Below are 19,964 nucleotides of genomic sequence, written 5' to 3'. Positions count from 1 at the left end.
CCAGAGCAGAAAATGTTATCTATGATACAGGTATGACTAATAGATTGGTTTGATATATGTCAGTGGCTCAAAGCAGCCAAGTCTGGTTTGCTCAGAACTATGGACAGAGGGCTCCTGGAGCTTGGATCAACAATGTGGTATCAAGGGAGTCTCCTGAGGCTCTAGTTAGCCTGTTGTACCCAACTTTAAGCAGTAATGTTCCAAAGTAAGATGGAGAAATTTTAGATCCACAATCATCACTAAAGTATTTCATGGACCATGAGAAAATTTCAAGCAATTAATAATATATATATATGAATGTATTGTTTGGCTATATAATGAGCAAATAGAAACTCCACTTGACAACTGTCAATATCAATCAGAAGATATGTATGACTAGGAGAAGACCATAGGGGAAATGTTGAGAGAGGAAGTTTAGGGGAAAGAAAATCTTCCCAAAGTGACAATGTTCTAGAGAGCATAGCAAAATCAATCTTCTGCCCTTTTGGAGGGAGTAGAGAGTGTAGGTTTACCCAACGGTACTGATTGCTTCTTTCCATACTAACATGCTGATATTAATTACTACTCAAAAATATATATAGCATTTAACCATCAAATGGGACTTAGCATGGGTTAGAAGCTTGCTATTTTCTAGTCTGTAGCCAGAGGCACAACATAATTACAACGGTTATACTCATAATTAACAATTAACTCTGTACTGACTCTGTAATTATTAACAAATGTACTGTACTGACACCTACCAAATGAAGACTATCTAAAGTATGTGTTTCACAAGGAAAGGATATTGTCTGCATAGGCATTAATTCAATAAGACACTCAAACAACAATGTTAAACCTGGACTTTTATTTTTGTTCAGGTGAGCACTCAGCCTATATAGGATGAACAAATATTTCCCAGTTCCCCTTAGGGACACACCAGCCCTGCTGGCCTTGCTGGTAAAAGTATAGCAGCTGCTATCATCAATTTGTTCCAGAAAGTCCCCAATAACACGAGGAACATTCATCTTGCTACATAATGGTAGTGGAGGAGGCGTACTGACAGAGAGAAAAGCAGCAATGCCAAGGCTGGGAGGGAAGGAGCGAAGAGATTATGGAAAATCCAAAAACAAGGAAGAAGGATTCAGAAGGGGAAGGAGACAAATGTGAGCAAGACAGAGCTTCTGAAGCCCAGGTGACCATTTACAATGTAGACTAATATAACTGGTCCTCGCTTCTCCTCTGTGCCAATCTTCCCCTTTGTTCTTGCAAACATCAAGTCGGCAACCCCTTCGTTAACAGCTGAGTACTGAAACAAAGCCCTCCACTGAGCACTTTCAAGGATACCTTGAGTCCTTGCCAGGGCAGGCTGCCTCGAAGGAAATACATGAACATATGGCCTAGGGCTTCCAAATCATCCCGCCGGCTTTGCTCTAAAAGGGAAGACAAATCACACATGACATTTGCAGTTATTAAAGCAGAAAGGGGCTCAAAACCAAGCAGTCCATTCGGAAATTCTTCTGCTCTGGATAAGTTCTGCTTACTAATTCTTTGTATCTCTAAACCAGGGATAGTGTTTTATCAAGACAAAAACCAAAAAAATAAAACAACAAAAAACAACCAATGTGTGCCTCCCTTTGCCTAGATCTGTCACTGGCAAGTAAATTTCAAGTGAAAAGAGCTAATCCTAAATTAAAACAAAGTTCAAATCACTCAACAGTAAGTAACCACCCCTCACTCAATGCTGTCACCTTCCTGAAAATAAGATAATTAAAATGAAATGTTATTTTCAGTATATGGGCTACAAATATCCTTGGTTACCATCAGAGAATTGAGCAGCAGATTAGCAGCTGAAGCTGTTAAAACTGTCCACTCTGGCAAGGCCTGCAAAGACACAAGCTGCAGAATGCCTGACATACATGCCTACTGCTTTTTATTCATCATAAAAATAAAAAATTAACATCAAATTTTAATTTGATATAATTGAACATCAGCGATAATCTCTGAGCTTCATTCCATTTGTACCATGCTTCATAACCACCTTAAAAATTTATTTTTCCTAAAAATTTTAAGGTACGCTTTATGTAAAACAGGATTGCTACATTCTGGAAACTTATAAAACAAGTTCTTAGATTTTTCTTTCTCTTAACTGAAATGATTAAAATGGCAAAGAACTGAAGAATAGTTCATAAAAAATTGTAACTTCATCTCAGAAAACATACTATACCACCTCTGGTTGTCAGACTTAATTTAGTACATGCCAATTTGCCAATTATGATTCCAATAATTGCCAATTATGATTTATCTCAGACATTTTATGTGTTTATTTTTCAGAATCAAGTTTAGGGCTTTATCAAAACAAATTACAGAAGCAAGACTAAGGGGTTACCTTAAATTTGACTGTTTTCATTGTGCAGGAAGTAAAACCCAACAGAGTCAGGGAGGCAGGGAAAGCTAGTTAGCTAACTCAAAATACCAAAGCACAAGGTGTCTAACTGCTGCCACCAATTATGGGCAATTTACATGAAAAAGAGTGAATAGGACTCTACAGGATAGAAAAACAGAAAAAGAGGCAATTTTCTAATTTGCTGTATGAAAGTTTTTGCAAAGGTCGTCTAAAGGCACCCTGATATGATAATAAATTTGAGTTGATGCACGTCAATTGAAATGATCTTAAAAAGAATAAAATAAAACAGCAAGACTAGGAGCATTTATCTACTTGGCTTGCCTTACGTTTGCAATACATTTTATATATAATTGAAAACAAAAGCTATTAGACAAAAAAACAGAGCTTGTTAACAGAATCTAAAGATAAACAAATTTAAAAAGAAGAGCAGAGTGAATTGAGGCCTCCCATAAATCAGAGCAGATAAAGAAACCACACTGCAGTTTCTCACACTACCTCACACCTACTCAGCAGCTCTCCATTTTAATATCCACTTCCTGTAACAAGAGGCCCTTTGCTAATAAAAAAATTCACTAGACAAATGGTTGCACTTTAGTTAGTTGAGCACTAGAGGACGAAACTCTCCACATTTTCAATATTATTCAGCTTTACAAGAAAAAAAGGCCAACTTCTTTCTCCTCACAGCAAAGCCTATTTATTATAAAACGAGGTTAAAAACAAACAAACCAAACATTTAAGCCCACTGGAATAATAATATAACTTTCTTAAACTCAGAACCATGAAAAATAGCTGTGGAACATGGGATAAAGGAAAAACAATGGTTCTAGAATCAAGTCATAATAGATCTTGACCCATTCTTTCCATCAACTTAATCCATGTGAAATTCAGCATGACCACATTCATCATCTACTTTGGGCCAAAATTTCCTCATCTGAAAAGTAAGTGGCTGATTTATATATTCTGAAAAATCCTTTTCCAGCTCTAAAATAATCTATAATTTAAGCCATTAGGACCTTTCATGAAAAATATAGTGAAAACCAGAGCCATGCTTTATTTCTGTATTTCTTTGAACATTATACATTGTATATTCATTCAAGTCAGTATTTGCACACTCCTTTGTTTATTCATGCAAGATATTTTCATTTTTAAAGAAGAAAGGTTTCAATACCAATGAGACCAGTAGGACACACAGTTCTTCCATACCATAAAGGTTTGCTTTCAACCAATCAGAAAGATGTGCTGGTTTACATGCGCCAGAGCCCGATTTTAGGTCAAATACATCTTGTTGTAGCAAAAGGAGCTGAGTGATCCAGTGTTCTTACTTTAACATCAACCGTTAAAGAATACTTAATGGCTACTTTAAACAGGGCTTAGTGGGGAAGGTGGCTAATCTTGTGCGATAATGTCAGGTTTAGGAAGCATCTTCTCTTATTCTCTTCCCTCACAAAATTAATAGGCAATTCTCTCTTAAGTCATTTGAAGATACAGTTTCCTTTTTCCTCATTACAATATAAAAGATGATACATACTTAAAAATTAATAGGACGAGAGAGTTCCTATGGAAACCTCTTTGGTTTGAGACCCTGGCCAGAGTTTAAAGTGTATCTCTCAACTACCTGGACAAAATTTGATGGCAGGTTAGATCTGACCTGAAAAACTATGGAACTAGGAAGTTCAAGTTAGGTGATAAACTAAAAGTTCCAGTGGAAATGGCTACACCAAGAGATGAAGAAACCCAGTCGGACAAAAGTAGATATTTAAAATATTTTGTTAAGTGACAAGAACCATTATATCAGGCACTATGCTAAACACTTTATATGCATTATTTCACAGAACCCTATGATACAAAGCACTATTATCATACCCACTTCAAAGATCAGATAACAGGCTAAGGAAGAAAGATTGGACTAAAATTACATAGATTTAAATGAAAGAGCCAAGATTTTATCTCTTTTTCTTAACCATTATACAGTACCTTATATACAAACATAACACATGGCCACTCCAGCCCCTTGTCTGTTCTTGCCTTTTCTGACAAGAAGAAAAAGAGTCTGAACTCAAATTGCTGAAGCAGGCACTAGAACAACAATTTCTATAATCTGTCAGTTAAACCAAGCAGTTATGACTTTACTATTTACAACACAGTCTTGCCTCCTTGTAAAAAGAAGGAAGAAGAGAATATTGAGTACTATGTGAGAGACCTGTGTTATATGTATTACCTGTTCAATCTTCAAAACATTCTTGTGAAATATTATTACTTTACAGATAAATTTCAGGGAGACTAAGTAACTTATTCAAAGTGACACCAATAAGTAGCAGAGGCCCTGGCCGGTTGGCTCAGCGGTAGAGCGTCGGCCTGGCGTGCGGGGGGGGCCCGGGTTTGATTCCCGGCCAGGGCACATAGGAGAAGCGCCCATTTGCTTCTCCACCTGCCCCTCCTTCCTCTCTGTCTCTCTCTTCCCCTCCCGCAGCCAAGGCTCCATTGGAGCAAAGATGGCCTGGGTGCTGGGGATGGCTCCTTGGCCTCTGCCCCAGGCGCTAGAGTGGCTCTGGTCGTGGCAGAGCGACGCCCCGGAGGGGCAGAGCATCGCCCCCTGGTGGGCATAGCGTGGCCCCTGGTGGGCGTGCTGGGTGGATCCCGGTCGGGCACATGCGGGAGTCTGTCTGACTGTCTCTCCCCGTTTCCAGCTTCAGAAAAATACAAAAAAAAAAAAAAAATAGCAGAGAACCTTCTACTTCAATTTTAAAGTAATACATTTAGTTAAGTAAGGATTTCCATGAGGCTACTGAAAAATTCTGACAGCATTCATGACTTCAACTCAAATTGTATCACACTACTTTGTAATGTCATGTTTACTCTTCACTAATACTAATTCATCCATCTGAGTATCTTGCAGTTTACTCAATGAGGCAACTTTGTAGTTATTTATCTTAGTCTTTAAAATACTTATTAGTGTACAAGAGTTCATTACTATTTAAATACCTGATTAATTAGCTATGTCTAAGATTATGAAACTTGATAATATTCCATTTATATGCCTATAGTCTATGGCAGTTATTTTCAAACATATTTTTTCAATCACCTTGAAACTTTTTCTTCAAATAGAATCTTCCATGAAAGATCAATAAATAAAACAGATAAAAATGGAAGCTTTTAGGAGAAGCCTAAGAGAGGCCTTGGGCTCTATTTGGCCTTTTACTGTTCTTTAGGCTTCTCTCACATATACTTTCCCATGGACTAGTTCCTCTCACAATAAAGGTCTTTTACCTTGATTGAAGCTTTTTGCAATATTTCTGAAAACTGTCTATCCTGAATAAAATGCCAGGCTCATGGAAAAGCAAATATATTTTCACTGAATAAGACATAGGCTCTTCCATAAAGAATTATTCATGGAATTATGCACAGTGAACAAAAGCCTAGTTCATGTTTAATGAAGCACTTTACCCCAAAGCAGATACCAGCCTGATGTCATATATAAGATCATCTGGATCAAACTCATCATTACACCTACTCAAATGCTATCACCCTAATACACTAATTCAATTATTCATATTGCTAAGAAACTAAGCATTTGGAAACAATACAGTTGATTCTAGAACAAGATGGGGCTTAGGGGCGCTGACTGCCTGCAGTAAAAAATCTACAGAACTTTTCAGTCCTAAAAATTTAACTACTAGTCTACTGTTGACTGGAAGCGTTACTGATAACATAAATAGTTGATTAACAAGTATTTATGTTATATGTATTATATACTGTATTCTTAATAAAGTAAGCTACAGAAAAGAAAATCATCAAGAAAACACATTTATACAGTGTGTTCGTAAAGTCATGGTGCACTTTTGACCAGTCACAGGAAAGCAACAAAAGATAGAAATGTGAAATCTGCACCAAATAAAAGGAAAACTCTCCCAGTTTCATACCTATTCAGTGCAGTTCGATGTGGGCTCACACAGATTTTTTAGGGCTCCTTAGGTAGCTATCCCGTATAGCCTCTACAGATTTGTCACTGACTGATGGTCTACCAGAACGGGGTTTCATCACCAAACTGCCGGTTTCCTTCAACTACTTATCCCACTGAGTAATGTTATTCCTATGTGGTGGCGCTTCCTTATAAACGCGCCAATATTCACGTTGCACTTTGGTCACGGATTTGAATTTAGCAAGTCATAGAACACACTGAACTTTCCTCTGTACTGTCCACATCTCGACTGGCATGGCCGTGGGCTGCTCCGCTGTATACACGGTGTTACATCATCATCTGCGCATGCGCACATGCTGCCACATCATCCTACAGAAACTGGGAGGGTTTTCCTTTTATTTGGTGCAGATTTTACATTTTTGTCGTCTTTTATTGCTTTCCTGTGACCGGTCAAAAGTGCACCATGACTTTACGGACACACTGTAGTATTCATCCTAAAAAAAGAAAAACCAAGCCTGAACAGGCAGTGGCGTAGTGGATAGTGATGGACCCAGGTTCAAAACCCTGAGGTTGCTGGTTTGAGTTTAGGCTCATTCAGCTTGAGCATGGGGCTGCTGGCTTGATTGAGCCCAAAGGTTTGCTGGCTTGAAGCCCAAGATCACTGGCTTGAGCAGGGGTCACTCGCTCTGCTGTAGCCCCCCCCCCCCACTGGTCTAGGCACATATGAGAAAGCAATCAATGAACAACTAAGATGCTGCAACAAAGAATTGATGCTTCTCATCTCTCTCCCTTTCTGTCTGTCTGTCCCTATTTGTCCCTTTCTCTCTCTTTCTCTGCCTCTGTCAAAAAAAAGAAAAAGAAAAAGAAAAAAACTGATATAAGTGGATCTGTGAAGTTAAACCCATGTTCTTTAGGGGCGATTATATAAAGAATTAAAATCCTTAAGTTGTCAACAGGAACTCAGGAAAGTCACTAATGTACCATCTTAAGTTCTCAAGTATAAAAATCACTTACCTTGTAAAGCAATAAAAAAAAATCACAAGTTAAAATGCACAATGGTGACAAAGTGTTATTGGAATAAAACGTTTTAAAAACCTGCCCTTCTCATGGAGTAGAAAATAAACACACCTTTGCCAAGATGCGTGTTGATAGACATATATCTTGCAGTTCCAGTTAAACTTTTGTGTTCCCTATAAGGTATATGTTTTTTGGTTTCAGGGTCAATGTATTCCTTGGCCAGTCCAAAGTCTATAATGTGTATAACATGCTCTTTCTTATTGCCCTGTCGGCCAATCAGGAAGTTCTCTGGCTTGACATCTCGGTAAATGAGATTCTTTGAGTGTACATGTTCCATTCGAGAAAGCTAAAAGAGAAAACACAATGATGGAAATACTCTAAAGAAAGTTACTGAAAAAATACACCAATATTTTTTTCTTAATCAGACCAAGGTTTTAATTGCTGAAATGAAAATAAAACATTTCTTCTTCACTACCCAGAGTCACTTTACTCTTGCACACTAGAAAATGTTTTCTGATACTATACTGCTCACAAAAATTAGGGGATACTTTTTGCTTCATATTCATTTTGAAATATCCCCTAATTTTTGTGATCAGTATGATATACACATAACAAGTAACAAGATAAATTAGTGGGATAATACAGTTCAGCTAAACCTCATAATGTTAAAATTAGCAAATGATGAGTAGAGTTAGGTGTTTTTATGCTGTTTCAGAAAGCAAGCATTTGAGAGGCAAGAAGTATTTTTTTCCAGCATGACCTGTGGTGGCATGGTGGATTAAGCATTGACTTAGAATGCTGAGGTCTCCGGTTCAAAACCCTGGGCTTGCCCGGTCAAGGCACATACAACAAGCAATCAATGTACAACTAAAGTGAAGCAACTTATGACTTGATACTTCTTGCTCTCTCCCCTCCTCTCTCTGTAAAATCAATAAATAAAATCTTAAAAAAAAAGTATGTTTTCCCAGAATATCAAAATATATTGGCAGCCACTGAAGACAGTGCCACTGCCACATTCACCTCCTGCACAGACCTTCCTATCAGTTGAACAGGACTCCCAACCTAGCTCTCTTAGTTGCAGAAATAAAGGAAGTGAGGCCCAGAGAAGTTACTACTGGACTGGAATCACAGAGCTAATTAGTAGAAAGGTAAAGGTGCAGTTTATATGTAAAAATAAAAATAGCCCAAAACAATAATAAAATTATTTGAAATTTCATTAAGTTCATTTCTATCTACAAAGCTCTTCTACTTAGTATAGAAAGGGAAGCTTAGACATTTGAATTTTGGACTCAAAGTCAATTTTCCAACATTTCCAAATTTTTGCTGTAAAGTGGAGGAGACCATCACCATCTCAATCAATAAAGATGAATTTGCATGTTCCCCTGAGGGGCTGACAAACTTCTTTATTTTTATTTTTTTAGGAGAGAGGAGGGGAAACAGTGAGGCAGACTCCTGCATGTGCTCTGACCGAGATCCACCCAACAACCTCATCAGGGGCTGATGCTCAAGTACCAAGCTATTATTAGTGCCTGAAACTAATGGGCTCCAACAGAGCTATCCTCAGTGCCCAAGGCCATGATCGAACCAATCAAGCCACTGGCTGCAGGAGGGGAAGAGGCAGAGAAGGCGGAGAAGAAGCAGATGGTTGCTTCTCCTGTGTGGCCTAACTGGGAATTGAACTTGGGATGTCCATACTCCAGGCTGATACTCTATGCACTAAGCCACTGGCCAAGGGCCCAAACTTCTCAAAGGAACCATCTTAACTATTCCTTAAACTGGTAGTGGTATGTAACTTGGTAGGAGCCAAGAGAGACGCCTCTTCAGCTGTGTCCATATCTGTGAAAACTGAAGGTCAGAGAACTATGGCAGGTTCATGGTCATATAATTTCAGAATCTGATTATTAGGGCAGTAGGTTACATATCCAATCTCTTCTTGGATGTAACACTAAGGGAAGACACAGGATATGATAAAACCTTAAAGTCATGTGCTTAAAACCTAAAAATAAAACATTTAAGAAATTATTTGCACTTGTATTTCACCTAATCTTTGTCTTTCTCCCTAACATAATTATATGTTTCCATTTCAGATAAGGATAGGGTATTGTTTTGAGATACAAATTCTTAAAATAGAGCAAAGGGCCAATGGAACGCAACTTCTTTGGGTTAGCCCTTTTAGCCCCAGCCAGCTTCCTAGAATGATCAAGCCTATGAGTGTGCATTCACTAGGTGTCACTACACCTGGTAAATCGCCAGAAGGGACAAAAGGGTGTGTGTGTGTGTTTGTGTGTGTGTGTGTGTGTGTGTGTGTGTAGGGGGAGGGAACAATGTGACTATCCTTTTGCAGAACAGCAATGCCAACTTACCAACTGGATGGCTATCATTAACACAGTCTTCAAAGTAAAAGTTCGGTCACAAAGGTCAAACAAGTCCTCCAAGCTAGGGCCGAGGAGCTCCAGCACCATGGCATTGTATTTCCCACATGGTCCAAAGTAATACACCTGTGGGAGACCTTCACCTGAAAGCAGAGGGGAAATGAGGTACAGAATGGGGGACACAAAAATAAAAATATGAGATAGCTGCATCAGTACTGGTAGATATAAAGAAAGCACAACTTGTGAGATTTCTATTTCTTTCACAATCCCTACTGGAGAACTAAACTGGTACAATAGTGTCAAAGGGAACTAATAAAGGATGGGAAAGGCTATCATTGTACAATACATTCAAATAAGCAGTTTTTAATACCAGAGTGCCAAAGGTATTTCCATTGCTATATAAGACCAAGAAGGGTCCCTGGACCCATTACTTGATCAGAATTAAAAATATTCTTCCGTTAGCTGATGGTTTAATAAAAACATTGGTACATAAAGACACGTGCAGCCCCATGTTCATTGTAGCATTGCTTATGGTGGCCAAGAGATGGAAAAAACCAAAATGCCCTTCAATAGATGATTGGATAAAGAAGATGTGGTACATATATACTATAGAATACTACTCAGCCATAAGAAATGATGACATAGTATCATTTATGACAACATGGATGGACCTTGATAACATTATACTGAGTGAAATAAGTAAATTAGCAAAAACAAAAAACTGTATGATTCCATACATAGGTGGGACACAAAATTGAGACTCCTGGACATAGATAAGAGTGCAGTGGTTACCAGAGGGAGGAGAAGGGAGGAGACGGAAGGGGGTGGGGGAAGGGGAGGGGCATAAAGAGAAACAAATAAAAGGTGACGGAGAATGATTTGACTTTGGGTGACAGGGTATACAACATAATTGAATGTAAAAATGATGTGGACATGTTTTCTCTAAATCTATGTACTCTAGTTGACCAATGTCATCCCGTTAAAATTAATTGTCTAAATAAAATAAAATACTAAAAAAAAAAAAAATTCCCCAAGGATGCCCAAAAATACACTATCATAATAGGTTCAAAAGATGGCTTGCTGAGTTCAAAGGCCAGGCTAACAGACCCTGTTGCATTAGCTGTTCATTTGCATTTCCTATGCTTACTGCCAAAGCCACATATGGAGCTATTTGCAAATGTTGCCCCAAGGACAAATCAAACTGAAGGAATGAGGTCACAGAGGGTTCAGTCTGGCCCTTTTCTCACAGGGAGGCTCTGTAGTTTCCTGTTTTCTATTAACTGGAGCAAAGTCAACCGACAGGCCAGACTAGTTACTGATAAGTAATTATGAAAGGAAAAGAAAAAAAAATACAAGACTGGGCTTTCCCCAGATTTGAAATTTATAGCTATAAGAAGCCAAAAGTCTAGTCTGACCAGGCAGTGGCGCAGTGGATAGAGCATCAGACTATGATGCGGAGGACCTGGGTTTGAGACCCCGAGGTCGCCAGCTTGAGCACAGGCTCATCGAGTTTGAGCAAGGCTCACCAGCTTGAGACCAAGGTCGCTGGCTCGAGCAAGGGGTCACTCGGTTTGCTGTAGCCCCCCCCACCCCCGGTCAAGGCACATATGAGAAATCAATCAATGGACAACTAAGGAACCTCAACGAAGAATTGATGTTTCTCATCTCTCTCCCTTCCTGTCTGTCTGTCCCTATCTGTCCCTCTCTCTGACTCTCTCTCTCTCTGCCACAAAAGAAAAAGCCAAAATCTAGACTTTCTTACTTAAATGGCAACTTGTGAATAAATTTTCTCCTTAAAGTGTATTGTTAATATAAAGTATTAAGTAAATTATGTGTTAACACCATGTGCACAGTGATTATGAATGACGGTTCAGAACATTTTAAAAATCTGGTCTCATAGAACAGAAATACTTCCGTGTTACACAGTTATGTATACCGTGGTCTATAGTTGTATATGCTCCATATTACTGCTTGTTTTCTTTTTTTGTGGCAGAGACAGAGGCACAGAGAGGGACAGATAGGGACAAACAATAGGAAGGGAGAGAGATGAGAAATATCAATTCTTTGTTGCAGTTCCTTAGTTGTTCATTGATTGATTTCTCATATATGCCTTGACCAACGGAGCTACAGCAGACTAAATGACCCCTTGCTTGAGCCAGCGACCTTGGGCTCAAGATGGTGAGCCTTGCTCAAACCCGAAGAGCCCGTGCTCAAGCTGGCCACCTCGGGCTCTCAAACATGGGTCCTCCGCATCCCAGTCCAACGCGCTATCCACTGCGCCACTGCTTGGTTAAGCTACTGCTTGTTTTTGCCTACAAGTTTTTTAGACAACAAAATTCTCTCCTTCTTCCTGTTGTATTTTATTTTTTTCAGGCAGAAGTGATTATATCTGCTATGATCTGAATGTTGTGTCCCACACCTCACAATTAATGTTGAAACCTAATGATTAAGTGATTAGATCACGAGGACAAAGCCCTCACGAATGAGATTAGTGCCTTTAAGAAAGAGACCCTGCCCAGAGCTTTCACAGGGTAAGGACACCACAGGCAGTCAGCAGTCTGCAAACCAGAAGAGGGTCTTCACCAGGGCCTAACTAACCATGCTGGCATCCTGATCCCGGAGTTCCAGTGCTGGAACTGTGAGAAATAAATTTCTGTGTTTATAGGCCATCCAGCATGTGTGGTATTTTGATATAACAGCCCAAATGGACGAAGACAATATCTACTACTTAAAACTTTAGTCTATTGCGCTCATCATTCTCTCCAGGATAGGTCTTGTACATCTGGAGTTAGTTTGATTTATCGCTATGGTATGTCTTACTATTTCATGTGCTGCATCAGTTTATCTTGTTCCATCTAAATACTAAATAATTTGAGTATTTTAATAAGCTCATTTGTAGCTCAAGTCATCTTATATAGAATACTCTGCCCCTGCTAATTCCATAAATATCCACTGAATTGTCCTTGTGGTTGTTTTTATCTTCAAAAGGAAACAGAATTTAATCTGAAATGTCTTTTACTCTTGTTGTTTTGAAGAACTCAATCTTCAGTTTATTTAAAATATATAAAGCCTAACAGCTGTTCACAATGAGTTCTGCTGAGAAATCCAAAGCAGAACACTATCATAGAGATTTATTGCTTTTATTAATCAGACACATGGTAGATGGTTGTTTGGGATCTTTTAAACTTATATTTTAAATAATAGTTTATGATGTCACTAAAATTTGGTTTTCCTAATGTAAGTATTATTATATTCTTCAAAACAGGTTGTAGCACATCTGTTGGTTGCCTGCCCAATATCCACTCTCTTCTTTTTTCTTAATAACAGAACTTCAATAATAGCAACCTTCCCAGTTATAACTTTCCAGCCTTCCTTGATAACAGAAACAACCAGTGAGGTGGAAGCAGAAACTGTTAAATAAGGTGGTTCTAGAAAAGCTCTTTCAAGGGAGATGACTCAAGTTGAGGTTATGCCTCGTTGATGATGGCTGAAGCTCCAGAAGCCATCTAGAGCTATCAGACACTGATGATATAAGTTAGTGCCAAGAATGAATGGAGCAAAAAAAGAGAAGAATCCGAGTCCCTGGTGGCTGTGAAGTAACCATACCAATGCTAGACTTCCCTTCCCTCTGGATTTTTTTTACTTAAAACATTTTTAATTAGGCCCTGGCCGGTTGGCTTAGCGGTAGAGCGTTGGCCTGGCGAGCGGGGGACCCGGGTTCGATTCCTGGCCAGGGCACACAGGAGAAGCGCCCATTTGCTTCTCCACCCCTCCCCCCCCCTCCTCTCTGTCTCTCTCTTCCCCTCCCACAGCCAAGGCTCCATTGGAGCAAAGATGGTCCGGGTGCTGAGGATGGCTCCTTGGCCTCTGCCCCAGGCGCTAGAGTGGCTCTGGTCACGGCAGAGCGACGCCCCGGAGGGGCAGAGCATCGCCCCCTGGTGGGCAGAGCTTCGCCCGCCCGTGGTGGGCGTGCCGGGGTGGATCCCGGTCGGGCGCATGCGGGAGTCTGTCTGACTGTCTCTCCTCGTTTCCAGCTTCAGAAAAATACAAAAAAAAAAACAAAACAAAACCCAAAAAAACATTTTAAATTAAATTTATTGGGGTGACACTGGTTAAAAAAATTATACAGGTTTCAGTTGTGCAATTCTATAAAACATCATTCATACATTGCATTGAGGTATTAATTACTTTTGAAAACAGAAGTAAGACATTGAAGACCTCTTGGGTCAGCTTCCTTATACATTCCTTATATATATACTTATATACAGTACTTCAATTAACACTCACAACAACCATAAATAGCAAGAATGTTTTTCTCATTGTAGAGATGAGAAAAACGACTCGGGGATGTTAAGTAATTTTCCCTAGACCTTCTGGATTCAAAACCCAGCCTACTTCCAAAGCCTGTGCTTTCCCACTCACCTGCACAGCCCGTAGCTCTGCTCCAGGGTTCACTAGCCTATCCCTTTTGATATTTTTCTTTGTACATGACAGGTTTATCTGCAAGTTGCATAATATAGACTCCATGGGAGACTGGTAGTAAACTCATGGGAAAAGGGATCAAGAGAAAAAATAAAATTTTCTGAGTCCCTACCCACTCTATGGCAGGCTGGTTTGTTAGCTTCCTCCTACAAGCTCATTATTTATACTTTTTTAGTTTTTTTAATTTATTCATTGACAAGAGAGAGAGAGAAATATCAATTTGTTGTTTCACTTATTTATACATTCATTAGTTGATTCTTGTGTGTGCCCTGACTGGGGACTGAACCTGCATCCTTGGCATATTGGATGATGCTCTAGTTCTAACTGAGCAACCCAGCAGGGCTCCCTCTGGACTTACCATTTTTAAAATTTATTGATAGGTTTTGGGGGAGGAGAGAGAAACACTAAGCAGTTTCTGTTTGTGGCCTGACTGGGGATTATACCTGCAACCTTTGAGCCTCAGAACAATGCTCACCAATTGAGCTATATCCCTCCAGGGCTGGACTTTGTTTATCCTAAAGAAAAATCAATCTCTACACCTTGACCGAACTACTGTTGACTGAATGTTTTAAAGCCAAATTTATTCATAATTAATCAACATGTTATTCTTATAGTTGGTTAAACTGCATTATGTAGGTACAATATCCTTCTGAAGGACAAGCTAAAAGTCAGGCCTGTTAGAAATGTAACACTGGCATAATTTCCCAGACTTGCTGCCAATGCATAAGGATCAGTTTAAATGAAAATGATCATCTTGTTCCCGACAATCTTTAGTACCAAATCTAGGCATCTCCTAATCAGAAATTTCCATGTTTACAAAGAAGTCACAAAACCATCCTTGTGCTGGCTATAATTTCTAACTAGGAATTCTATCACTCATGACTCCTGCTTAGTAACTTCAAAGATGTGAGAAGTTCCTGATGGCTTCATTATTGTTCCTTTTATTAAAAATCCTGAGACTTCACAATACCCTGGAAAGCTCTGGGCTGTTCAAAACAACTTCTAGATTACTGAGTGACTTTAAAGCTTTTCACAAAGATGAATTAGGTCCAAGATGCCAGTGTAGAAAGAGCTCAAGTCAGAGTCTTGGATCTCATATTTGGTTCTGCTGCAAACTGTGTAAAGAGAAGGGGCTTAAATGATTCCCTTTTAAGCCCAAAATTCTGACTATAACTAGAAGTGCCCTTTAAGTTCCTCTTTGTCAAGCATAAAGCCATATGAATGAAAGCTGCTTCCATGTGATATAAAATATGTGTGGTAGAAATTCAACTATAAACCGGTAGTAGTACTCAACTAGAAGTGTGTCTATTAGAAACATCTCTAAAAACTTTAAAAACAGATGTAGTGACTTCATTTCTAGCCTACTAAAACAGAATTTTTCTTTCTTTTTTTTGTGTGACAGAGACAGAGAGACACAGAGAGGAACAGACACGGAAGACAGGAAGGAAGATAAAAAGCATCAATTCTTCATTGCGGCACCTTAGTTGTTCATTGATTGCTTTCTCATAAGTGCCTTAACTTGGGGGCTGCAGCAGAGTGAGTAACCCCTTGCTCAGGCCAGCAACCTTGGGCATCAAGCCAGTGACGATGAGGTCATTCATGCCTATGATCCCATGCTCAAGCCAGCAACCCCGTACTCAACCCCTACACTCAAGCCGATGAGCCCGCACTCAAGCTGGCAACCTCAGAGTTTCGAACCTGGGTCCTCTGCAACCCAATCTGAAGCTCTATCCACTGCACCACTGCCTGCTCAGGCTAAAACAGAATTTTTAGTAGTGGATGGAAGCACAGCTCCACAAGTGATTCTTGAAGTATAACTTCAGCTGGCAAACTCTGCATTAGAGGGTAAGAGTAAAGGGCATTGTTCTGTTTTCTAACTAATATATACTGCCCACAAATATTAGGGGATATTTGAAAATGAATATGAGGCAATAAAATATCCCCTAATTTTTGTGAGCAGTGTATTATGAGGACTCAGCACTGACAGATCAGTCTCTTTCAGAGGTTTTTTCCCATCAAAACAATTAGACTCAATACCTTTTGAAGGGAATCACTTTAAGACTATTTAAAACTCCTTTAGAGTTTCTTAGATATTACAGAAAATGTGCTGCTGAGTATAAAAGTCTCTTTGGGAGATGTAGCTATAATTTATTAGAACTACTTGTACAGAAAGACGCCCACGCAAGTTCCAGTCTGTGCCTAGTTCCTTGCATGGCTGTCCATAAAGTGGCCAGTGCTGGTGGTGAAACACAGGTACAGGCCCACTAAGGAAGTCTGTCTCTTTGGTCAGAGATTACCACATAGTTATTACCACATACTTATTACCTGGGCTGCATTTAAATGAGAAATCTTATATTTTATACTTTATTCTTCTTTTGCAGAGCCATCGCTAATCTATTGTTTACAAAAATTTTAATTAATTAACATTATGTTGCAAAGTCCTTTAATAAGATTGGGTATGGTCCAAAACCAGGCAGAGACAACACAAAGAAAGAAAATTATAGGCCAATGTCCTTGATGAATATAGATGCTAAAATCCTCAACAAAATATTAGAACACCGGATCCAGTAATATATGTAAAAATCATACACCATGATCAAATGGAATTTATTCTGGGGAGGCAAAGCTGGTAAAATATTCACAAATCAATCAATGTGATTCATCACATAAACAAAAGGAAGGACAAAAATCACATGATAATTTCAATAGATGCAGAAAAAGCATTTGATAAAATCCAGCAACCATTCATGATCAAAACTCTCAGCAAAGTGGGAATACAGGGAACATACCTCAACATGATAAAGGCCATCTATGACAAGCCCACAGCCAACATCATACTCAATGGGCAAAAATTAAAAGCAATCCCCTTAAGATCAGGAACAAGGCAGGGGTGTCCCCTTTCACCACTCTTATTCAACATAGTTCTGGAAGTCCTAGCCATAGCAATCAGATACAAGAAGAAGAAATAAAAGGCATCCAAATTGGAAAAGAAGAAGTAAAACTATCATTATTTGCAGATGATATGATATTGTATATAGAAAATCCTAAAGTCTCAGTCAAAAAACTACTGGACCTGATAAATGAATTCAGCAAGGTGGCAGGATATAAAATTAATACTCAGAAATCAGAGGCATTTTTATACACCAACAATGAACTGTCAGAAAGAGAAATTAAGGAAACAATTCCCTTCACTATTGCAACCAAAAAAATAAAGTGCCTAGGAGTACATTTAACCAAGGAGATTAAAGACTTGTACTTGGAAATTATAAAACATTGATAAAAGAAATCAAGGAAGATACAAACAAGTGGAAGCATATACCATGCTCTGGTTAGGAAGAATAAACATCACTAAAATGTCTATATTACCCAAAGCTATTTATAAATTCAATGCAATACCAATTAAAATACCAATGACATACTTCAAAGATATAGAACACATATTCAAAAAATTTATATGGAACCAAAAAAGAACACAAATAGATTCAGAAATCTTGAAAAGGAAGAATAAAGCGGGAGGTATTACACTTCCTGATATCAAGCTATACTACATCGCCACTGCACTCAAAACAGCCTGTATTGGCATAAGAACAGGCATATAGATCAATGGAACAGAACAGAGAACCCAGAAATAAACCCACAACTTAATGGGCAACTGATATTTGACAAAGGAGGTAAGAGCATACAATGGAGTAAAGACAGCCTCTTTAACAAATGGTGTTGGGAAAATTGGACATCTACCTGCAAAAAAATGAAACTAGACCACCAACTTACACCATTCACAAAAATAAACGCAAAATAGATAAAAATCTTAAATGTAAGCTATGAAACCATAAGCATCTTAGAAGAAAACATAGGCAGTAAGCTCTCTGACATCTCTCACAGCGATATTTGCTGATGTATCTCCATGGGCAAGGGAAATAAAAGACAGGATAAACAAATGGGATTATATCAAACTAAAAAGCTTTTGCACAGCTAAAGACAATAAAAACAGAATAAAAAGACAAACTACACAATGGGAGAACATATTCGACAATACGTCTGATAAGGGGTTAATAACCAAAATTTATAAAGAACTTGTAAAACTGAACACCAGAAAGACAAACAATCCAATCAAAAAATGGGCAAAAGAAATGAATAGACACTTCTCCAAAGAGGACATACAGATGGCCAATAGGCATATGAAAAAATGCTCAACATCACTAATCATTAGAGAAATGCCAATTAAAACCACAATGAGGTATCACCTCACACCAGCCAGAATGGCGCTCATCAACAAAACAACACAGAATAAGTGCTGGCGAGGATGTGGAGAAAAGCAAACCCTCCTGCACTGCTGGTGGGAATGTAGACTGGTGCAACCACTGTGGAAAACAGTATGGAGATTCCTCAAAAAATTAAAAATCGAACTGCTTTTTGATCCAGCTATCCCACTTTTAGCAATATACCCTAAGAACGCCATTAGCACTGTTCCAAAAGAAAAAATGCACCCCCATGTTTATGGCAGCATTGTTCACAATAGCGAAGATCTGGAAACAGCCCAAGTGTCCGTCAGTGGACGAGTGGATTAAAAAACTTTGATACATATATACCAGTGGTCCCCAACCTTTTTTGGGCCATGGACCGGCTTAATGTCAGAAAATATTTTCACGGACTGGCCTTTAAGTGGGACGGATACATGCACAAAATAAAATTATGCGACCAGTGTAAAAACTGTGGTATTTTTAAATATAATTATTGAACTTACAAGACAAGCATCATGAGTGAGCCTTCGACGGATGTAACAGAGAGAATCTGGTTATTTTTAAAAAATAAAACACCGTTCAAACTTAAATATAAATAAAATGAAAATAATGTAAGTTATTTATTCTTTCTCTGTGGACCGGTACCAAATGGCCCATAAACTGGTACCGGTCCGTGGCCCAGGGTTGGGGACCACTGATATATACTATGGAATACTAATCAGCCATAAGAAATGATGACATCGGATCATTTACAACAACACGGATGGACCCTGATATACTATACTGAGTAAAATAAGTAAATCAGAAAAACTAAGAACTATATGATTCCATACACAGGACATAAAAATGAGACTCTGAGACATGGACAAGAGTGAAGTGGTTACGGGGGTTGGGGGTGGGGGAGAACAGGGAGGGGATAGGGGGAGGAGAGAGACCCAAAGAAAACCAGATAGAAGGTGACGGAAGACAATTTGACTTTGGGTGAGGGGTATGCAACATAATCAAATGTCAAAATAACCTGGAGATGTTTTTTCTGAACATATGTACCCTGATTTATCAATGTCACCCCATTAAAGTAAAAAAAAATGATTGGGTATGAAGGCAAAGCCTTAAATGCAACACAAATTACAGTATACATGTGGTAAACAAGGTTCTTCCTGCAAATAATTATGAGGTAATAAAACTGAAGGGAAAGAGGTAGACAAGGTAGATATGCATTAAATTCTTCAACCCATGTTATTTCAGAAACCAAATTATATTATTATTATTATTATTATTATTATTATTATTTTTACAAAGACAGAGAGTCAGAGAGAGGGATAGATAGGGACAGACAGACAGAAACAGGGAGAGATGAGAAGCATCAATCATCAGTTTTTCGTTGTGACACCTTAGTTGTTCATTGACTGCTTTCTCATATGTGTCTTGACCACGGGCCTTCAGCAGACCAAATAATCCCTTGCTCAAGCCAGCGACCTTGGATCCAAGCTGGTGAGCTTTGCTCAAACCAGATAAGCCCACGCTCAAGCTGGCGACCTCAGAACCTCGAA

General features: G+C 38.8%; 1 protein-coding gene across 7 annotated transcripts in view; it reads right to left on the bottom strand.

The window, feature by feature from the left end:
* Positions 1–19,964, bottom strand: part of CSNK1G1 (casein kinase 1 gamma 1) — a 226,036-nt gene that overhangs the window by 51,542 nt on the left and 154,530 nt on the right. For all 7 annotated transcript variants that reach the window (XM_066273996.1, XM_066273997.1, XM_066273998.1 and 4 more), the window contains 3 exons: positions 9,683–9,834; positions 7,431–7,665; positions 1,324–1,409 (listed from right to left, as the gene is read on the bottom strand). In XM_066273996.1, coding sequence (XP_066130093.1) covers positions 1,324–1,409; positions 7,431–7,665; positions 9,683–9,834 — 473 coding nt within the window. The remainder of the gene's footprint in view (positions 1–1,323; positions 1,410–7,430; positions 7,666–9,682; positions 9,835–19,964) is intronic.

This window comes from Saccopteryx bilineata, chromosome 4 (assembly GCF_036850765.1).
Source record: "Saccopteryx bilineata isolate mSacBil1 chromosome 4, mSacBil1_pri_phased_curated, whole genome shotgun sequence".
In the NCBI taxonomy this organism is placed as follows: Eukaryota; Metazoa; Chordata; class Mammalia; order Chiroptera; family Emballonuridae; genus Saccopteryx; species Saccopteryx bilineata.
Note: the sequence above shows the minus strand (reverse complement) of the source record. Positions and strands in the feature narration are given on the sequence as shown.